This window comes from Limulus polyphemus, unplaced genomic scaffold (genome assembly GCF_000517525.1).
Source record: "Limulus polyphemus unplaced genomic scaffold, Limulus_polyphemus-2.1.2 Scaffold8408, whole genome shotgun sequence".
Taxonomy (NCBI): Eukaryota; Metazoa; Arthropoda; class Merostomata; order Xiphosura; family Limulidae; genus Limulus; species Limulus polyphemus.
The window spans coordinates 1-8,898 of record NW_013674018.1 but is presented as its reverse complement, the minus strand read 5'-3'; the positions used below and the strand labels follow the sequence as shown (position 1 = coordinate 8,898).

General features: G+C 35.2%; 1 protein-coding gene across 4 annotated transcripts in view; it reads right to left on the bottom strand.

Annotated features, from left to right (window-relative positions):
- Positions 1-3,730, bottom strand: part of LOC111083165 (EF-hand calcium-binding domain-containing protein 14-like) — a 21,884-nt gene extending 18,154 nt beyond the window's left edge. Inside the window, exon 1 of one of the 4 annotated variants that reach the window (XM_022379463.1) lies at positions 3,046-3,730. In XM_022379463.1, the coding sequence (XP_022235171.1) occupies positions 3,046-3,221 (176 nt within the window). In that variant the 5' untranslated portion in view covers positions 3,222-3,730. The remainder of the gene's footprint in view (positions 1-3,045) is intronic. The other 3 variants (XM_022379462.1, XM_022379465.1, XM_022379464.1) reach the window with 3 other exon arrangements.
- Between the last annotated feature and the right edge of the window lie 5,168 nt (positions 3,731-8,898).

The following is an 8,898-nucleotide window of genomic DNA, read 5'->3' as shown; positions in this document are numbered from 1 at the left end:
GTATAGACAGAAACGGTGACCTGACTAATATGTAGACAGGAACAATGGTCAAGCTAAGGTGTAGACAGGAACAATGGTCAAGCTAAGGTGTAGACAGGAACAGTGGCTAAACTAAGGTATAGACAGAAACGGTGACCTGACTAATATGTAGACAGGAACAATGGTCAAGCTAAGGTGTAGACAGGAACAATGGTCAAGCTAAGGTGTAGACAGGAACAGTGGCTAAACTAAGGTATAGACAGAAACGGTGACCTGACTAATATGTAGACAGGAAAAATGGTCAAGCTAATGTGTAGACAGGAATGTTGGTCAATCTAAGGTGTAGATGGGTACAATGGCCAAAATAAGGTGTAGACAGGAACGGTGGTCAAACTAACTTGTAGACAGGAACAGAATAAAGAGCTGAGGGAGGTATTGAGCCGCTTCTACAAATTTAGTTTAAAAAGTCATGGAAGACTCAAGTGTTGTTAGCTACTCACTTCACTTCCCTGGCTGTGAGTAACCTAGTGTTAACCCAAAAGTTCGTGTTCCGTTGCCATAAAACTCACTCCAGTATTGGGTGCTGTGGGTGTGTTATATGGATGACGATCAAGTTCTACTATTCGGTTTGCGGTGGGTGCTGTTCACTAGCTACCTTCCCTCTAGTCAATTAATTCCAATTAGCGCAGATAGCTCTTGTGTAACCAATAATCCCTTGTCACCATTCCTTGTCCTTCTCTGATACTGGTTCCTTAACAACATGTTTACGTAACTCAGTAAATGTTTCTCTGATACTGGTTCCTTGACAACATGTTTACGTAACTCAGTAAATGTTTCTCTGATACTGGTTCCTTAAAAACATGTTTACGTAACTCAGTAAAGGGTTCTCTGATACTGGTTCCTTAACAACATGTTTACGTAAATCAGTAAAGGTTTCTCTGATACTGGTTCCTTAACAACATGCTTACGTAACTCAGTAAATGTTTCTACGCTACTGGTTCCTTAACAACATGCTTACGTAACTCAGTATATGTTTCTCTGATACTGGTTCCTTAACAACATGTTTACGTAACTCAGTAAAGGTTTCTCTGATACTGGTTCCTTAACAACATGTTTACGTAACTCAGTAAAGGTTTCTCTGATACTGGTTCCTTAACAACATGTTTACGTAACTCAGTAAAGGTTTCTCTGATACTGGTTCCTTAACAACATGTTTACATAACTAGGTAAAGGAATAACTATTAAGACAAGCATGCGACACAATTATTTCATTAGACAAGCTGTAATAAATTATTCCACTTAAGCGAACGTGTAATTTGAATAACTTGGCTAACAATTTTAACAACACTCTTGCAAAAAGCGTTTGGTCTCGGCTTCGGTGCAAATTTCACCCTGGCGGCAGGTAAAAGCAACCTTTATCTGATTACATATTAACTTCAAACCAAAATAAATATAGTTGATTTACCCGAAACAACATAATATATAGTACGATACTTAAACGTTTATTTCTAATAATGTGTTTTATGTAAAACGCAATAAAATTACTGAAACAAAAACCCAGGACGTACAAGTCACCGTTAGAATGTTAATACTTTTGTTGTATCAAATGGAATGTATAAAGTGTTTGTTTTTTAATCTCGCGCAAAGCTACACGAGGGCTATCTGTGGTAGACATCCCTAATTTAGCAGTGTAAGACTAGAGGGAAGGCAGCTAGTCATCACCACACACCGCCAACTCTTGGGCTACTTTTTTACCAGCGAATAGCGAGATTGACCGTCACATTATAACGCTCCCACGGCTGAAAGGGCGAGCATGTTTGGTGAGTCGGAGATTCGAACCCGCGACCCTCAGATTGCGAGTCCAGCTCCCCTAACCACATGGCCGTGATAAACAGTGTTACGACCATCACTTTGTTTGTTGTATCACAGTCAGCATGATGAGCTCTGGATTGAGCGAAACGCGTCATCGGTAATGGATATAGCGAATACAGTGTGGTTGGAATACTATTATTATAATACACTCTTCTAATTCTTGAAAATCCTTAAAGGATTAGATTAAGAATGTAGTGTTTAAAAATGTAATAGGCCTAATACCAAGTATAATTGTACTCTTGTCTGTTATTGCCTTCCATTGTCAGCTCTAAACAGATACAAAAATAATGTGAACAAGAATTTCTCAGCTGTATAGTGTACTGTGGTTCATTATTACAGGCTACACTGAGGGTGAAATTTGTGAACAATAAACGAGTTGTGGTTCATTATTACAGGCTACACTGAGGGTGAAATTTGTGAACAATAAACGTGTTGTGGTTCAATTTACAGGCTACACTGAGGGTGAAATTTGTGAACAACAAATGTGTTGTGGTTCATTATTACAGGCAACACTGAGGGTGGAATCTAAGAACAACAAACGTGTTGTGGTTCAATATTACAGGCTACACTGAGGATGAAATCTGAGAATAGCCAGCGTGTTGTGGTTCAGTATTACATGTTACTCTGAGGGTGAAATGTATCTAAACCATAGTAATATGTATTGGTATATGAAACCATGACAACCTGTCTCTATACACTAGTAACAGTGTATCTGAACCATAGTAACATGTATTGTTCTACGAAACCATGACGACCTGTCTCTATACATTAGTAACAGTATATCTGAACCATAGTAATATATATTGTTCTACGAAACCATGACGACCTGTCTCTATACATTAGTAACAGTATATCTGAACCATAGTAACATGTATTGTTCTACGAAACCATGACGACCTGTCTCCATACACTAGTAACAGTGTATCTGAACCATAGTAACATGTATTGGTATACGAAACCATGACGACCTGTCTCTATACACTAGTAACAGTGTATCTGAACCATAGTAACATGTATTGGTCTATGAAACCATGACGACCTGTCTCTATACACTAGTAACGGTATATAATATTATATATCATCAAAATAGAGCAGCAAAAGCTATAAAATGTATATCAATTGATATAATTATTGTTAGGTGAAGTTAGATATAATTATATGTGTGTACACGTCACATGAAAATAAAAAACTTACTTCCGACCTACGTGCCTTTTGGACTTCTGTACAGAAAAGTCTTCGATGTCAGATGTATCGGAAAAATTGCCTAGAAGCTCGTGCGCCGAAGCTGAACGCGAAGAAGACGTTTGATTGGCTCGCTTCCCAAGCTTACCGTTCGGCACTAAGGCGTCCAGCTCTTTACGTTTTCGCATCTTTTTATTAGGCAACTTACCCTTGACATGGACGAAGTTCGGAGGATCCAGTGTGGCCGAAACGTTGGTTAACTTCGTCGCTGACCTTATAAGTTCTTGTTTTTACTGCAGCATTAACGTATACATAAACACATACCTCACAAATGTCTACCATCCATTAATAATCTCCTTCTAAACCCCTCGTATCTCACCACTCATAATCCTTAACTTAGCACAGCACGTGTTTCTACCAGTAAGAGGGTCTTATTGTACGATCAGAGTTTTAGCTTCATATACTCAAAATGATTTCGGAATTAAATGTCTAAAAATCGAACGTGTCTTCACTGTAGATTCAAATACACTACAAGTTACAACCGGTCAAACGTGACGTAGCATCGATCGACTGAACGAAGCTTTTGAATACCCCGCCCTCTAGTGGTTAGTACACCTACGAGTCATAGTTTGTGTAACCCCGTTCTATTTACAAAGTATTTTATTCCAAAGTTAGAGCATACAGATAAATAAAATCTGATAGTTAAAGAAGTTATTTCCATTCCGAAATTGCTAAGCCTAACTAAGAACTGAGCATGTTTCATAGAGTGTATTTCTAAATATATTGTTTCTTTTCTCAGTTAAATATTTGCAAACTGGAGCTCATTCAAAGAACGAAGTAAAAATTCGAGCTCCTTTATTTTAGTTTTTAATTGACATACGTTTTGAAAATTCATTACCACAGGTTATGAGTAATATTACACGATCAGTGAGATCTCAAACACAGTAGTTGTTTAGCCCTTCACTGCCACCTGTTGGCGAGCGAGAAGCGTATACAATTATTACTAGAATATTTCTTTGTTTTTGTGATTTTGCACGTAACAATATATTTCTATAACATACGGGATAATCAACGCTTTATAATGTGTAAATAGCAAATATTATCTTATGCCTTCATATATAATGTCTTCAAAGTTCTGTATATTTATACATGCAGAATGTTGAATAATTTATATTAAAACGTTTTCGTAGCCTGACCACAGCTCATATCGCCACGTCCGGTCATACTTTATATGCCGACTGTGCATCTTGACAATAGTCATGTAATGTAGTTTTCATTATAAAAAGCTCAGTCGTAAAATTGTCCTGTCCAAAGCATACCTCTCATCTCTGCTTGCTTATTACAATCCATTTTATATATAATGATGTCGGTTTCCCAGCGCCCGATGACTTGACTGGTATGTGTTTGTAAGAAATAGCATGAACACTACTCCATTAGTTAAACTGTTTATTATTTAAACAGCACTAGGCACACTGTAACTCATATTAAAACCCTAACACTCATTCAACGCATTCTAACACATCGCAGCCTATATTAAAATCATAACCTTCGTTTCACACATTGTGATACATCACAGCTATTATTAAAATTATAACATTCATACGTCACGTCACAGCTAGTGAGAAAATGAGAACATTTTAACATATAGTAGCACATTTTGTCAGGAATCTTTGACTTTATAAAACATACAACAAAGAAAGAACGTGTCGGTCTGTGAACATTAAGATTCACGTGTCACTTTGTCTTGGCTGTAGCTAAGGTTGCTATCTCTTTTTATGTGAAAAAATGTCTAAATTGAACCAGTCCTACTTCACTGTTGGTCCTCCCGTTCAAATCTCACTATCAACTTTTACCGAACGTGCACCCTATCACGGGGTTTAATGGTAATGTCATCCACTCCATTGAAATATAACTATATTTGAATATATATTTTCGAATTTGTTTTAGATATAAATAGTTACGAACTTTGAAATGGTTATTTTTGAATTTCAACGATCAGCTCTTGTACAAACGGCGTCAGTTCCGTCACTGAGTTACACGTTGTTGAGCTAACAACCACTATGCCGATTATAAAAATACTGTTTTCCTGTTGAGCAGGTTCGTCAGGCGGAGAAAACGCTTTTACAGGGAAGACTATGCTAGAACTACTGATGTATATCAAACTGTTTGTTTAGATATTCCCGTTGATTTTTAAAGAGCTAATCTGGCAGTCATGTTTTAGTGGTCAATGATCTAAGTTGGTTATTAGTGTTTAGTGAACTAGATTGACAGTAATGTTTTATTGGTCAATGATCTAAGTTGGTGTTTAGTGAACTAGACTGACAGTAATGTTTTATTGGTCAATGATCTAAGTTGGTGCTTAGTGAACTAGACTGACAGTAATGTTTTATTGGTCGATCATCTAAGTTGGTGTTTAGTGTTGAGTGAACTAGACTGACAGTAATGTTTTATTGGTCAATCATCTAAGTTGGTGTTTAGTGAACTAGACTGACAGTAATGTTTTATTGGTCAATCATCTAAGTTGGTGTTTAGTGAACTAGACTGACAGTAATGTTTTAGTGGTCAATGATCTAAGTTGGTGTTTAGTGAACTAGACTGATAGTAATGTTTTAGTGGTCAATGATCTAAGTTGGTGTTTAGTGAAATAAACTGACAGTAATGTTTTAGTGGTCAATGATCTAAGTTGGTGTTGAGTGAACTAGACTGACAGTAATGTTTTAGTGGTCAATGATCTAAGTTGGTGTTTAGTGAACTAGACTGACAGTAATGTTTTAGTGGTCAATGTGGCAGTCTAAGGAACAATGATGACCAGCAGCCCAAGGTGCTCAGGTTATAGGTTATCATATTTTGTGTTAGATCAATTTCTTTAAACTATGTGTTGGGAGGTGTTTTACACATATCAAGGTGTTTTACACAGAGCAAGGTGTTTTATACAGATCAAGATGTTTTACATTTACTCTTACATTAAACGCCTTCATTTCAACACGTTATTTAATAAACAGACAGAAAAAAGTCAGAGTCTAACTGCACACCTCCATTTTCGACATGTTATTTAAATAAACGGACAGAACAAAGTCAGTCTAACTGCACATCTTCATTTTCAACACGTTATTTAAATAAACAGACAGAACAAAGTCAGAGTCTAACTGCACACCTTCGTTTCAACACGTTATTTAAATAAACAGACAGAACAAAGTCAGTCTAACTGCACACCTTCGTTTCAACACATTATTTAAATAAACAGACAGAACCAAGTCAGAGTCTAACTGTACACCTTCATTTTCAACACATTATTTAAATAAACAGACAGAACCAAGCCAGAGTCTAACTGTACACCTTCATTTTCAACACATTATTTAAATAAACAGACAGAACCAAGTCAGAGTCTAACTGCACACAAGACAGAAATTAAGGATTCATAACATACAACACTGTTTAGTTCCCTTGCTGACATTTTGGTTACTTTAAGTAAGAGTTACTATTGTCTTCAATATATCTTTTCTAATAAGAATTTTTAACCTTGGGTTTTTTAACTTGTAATAAAACACTTGAGAATGAGGTTGTAGAGAACAATAGGGTGTGTAACGGTCAGGTCACACCTGAAATGCTGTTTTAAAACAAGGTAATGCCACAATAAGCTAGCAGTTACTTCTCACTGCGTTATTTGTAACAACCTCAAAACAGTTTATGATTCTCAGGTGAAAACTGACATTAACTTGTAGCAAAAGATGAGAAATAATTCACTAATTTGTTTTCCACAACCTATAACAATTTATTTCAATTTAAAAGGGTTTGTACAAATTCACAAAGATAGAATTTTCAGTGAAATTACCATATTTACATCTGTTGAGATTCTATTTTCTTCAGTATTTAACCAATAATAACCACATTTGGTCCAATTAATATGAAAGGTCTACTATCACAACAGAACAATTAACCTAAAATACAGGTTCGCAGGAGTGTGTTCCACTCTGGCGTTCTTCGCCTTCTAACAAAACTATTCACAATATATATTACTGAAAGTTCAGGTTTTTAACCTGGAAAATTTGGAAAATAAGTTATTTATTCAAACTTGAGAGAGATTTATTTCAAGGAAGTATGTTACCTGACAATAAGTCACCAGTAGGTAAAGAAAATGAAAACAAATTATACCAAAACTTATAAAATTTCTTGTACATCAATATTAACAAATCACATGGTAATGAACTCACAATATATCGTAAAAATTAATACTAGTCATACATGCAGACTTGGGAATTTGACAGAAGTTCTAAGCTACTCATTTTAAGACTTTCTCCTTAAAAATGCTAGTTATCGTTGATAAACACAAATCCTTTAGCAGTAGTCATGACCATGTCAGTTTCACTAACAGGTGACAGTTCCAAAATCATAAGATGACTAATTTCGTACGGTAAAAAATGAAGAATCAAAATACAGCCACACAAATTTAAAAAACTGAACATTGAACAGGACAAACCAGTATCACACCTTTTACTGTGTTGCTCACAAAACGATGGAATGCATACCAGTTACTAACACAGTTTCCATTCAACAAACCAAAATCTCCAATTTTTGTCTTGTTCCAATTTAAAAATGGACCCTACTTAAAAAAAAAAATCGTTATCAATAAGGAAGTATACAGCATTTATTATGAGGTTCATCAGTGCTGAAGCTTTCTTCACTGCAATGCTGAAATGGTCATCAACATACAGTGTATTGTACTTCGCCATAACCATGCAGGACTGTTAACTATCAACACTAATATCAAACAGTGTATTGTACTTCGCCATAACCATGCAGGACTGTTAACTATCAACACTAATATCAAACAGTGTATTGTAATTCACCTTAACCATGCAGGAGTGTTAACTATCAACACTAATATCAAACAGTGTATTGTACTTTGCCATAACTATGCAGGAGTGTTAACTATCAACACTAATATCAAACAGTGTATTGTACTTTGTCATAACCATGCAGGAGTGTTAACTATCAACACTAATATCAAACAGTATATTGTAATTCACCATAACCATGCAGGAGTGTTAACTAAGCATCATCTCATTTACTCTTATTCCAACATTGCCAGATCTTCACCTGGAAGCACTTGTAAATATTTAACATTGACAGGGACAAAAAACATTTGAAGAGATACTAAACATACATAACAGAAACAAAATACAATGGTACAAACATGCATAACTAAACATTATTATCTATCAACATAAAAATATTTCAAAGTACCAGTTTCTATTCTAGACCAGTGACAATTTAACACGTTAAAACTTGGTTGTTCAGTAACATCTCCATCAGTTGTACAAATTAAAGAAAAAAACAATTTACCAAAAAAAGAACAAAAATAAAAGTTTTAACAAGTATAAAAAAGATCAATACTTCATTTCTCTCTTCATTTATTAATCCAACTAAATTTTCAAACCCAAATATATGTAAACATTTAGGAGTGTTCATCTGATGCTAAGACTAGTTCTCATCAACATGATTTTTATGGTAATAAACATATAAAGGCACAGAAGGAAACATGAAAATATTTTTCACTTTTGAGTGATATTTTCCACAATGGTACTAATGTGTGTGTAACACACTTCACATCTGAAAGGACCATGTTACCATGACAATACTATACGATACAAGTTTCTTAACTACTGTTGCTGTTGTTTAAAGTTACTTCTTAATAACGAGAATTTCAGTCCTACGCAAGTGCTAACATAAAAATATAAGCTTCCGGAAACAATATCAGTATTTCAGAGTGAGTATGAAAACTATATGGCAAAAAGCAATGGAGAATGTGTCCTTGTAAAATAATCCAAGTTACAACAAAATGAATGTATCTGTTTTTCTATGTTT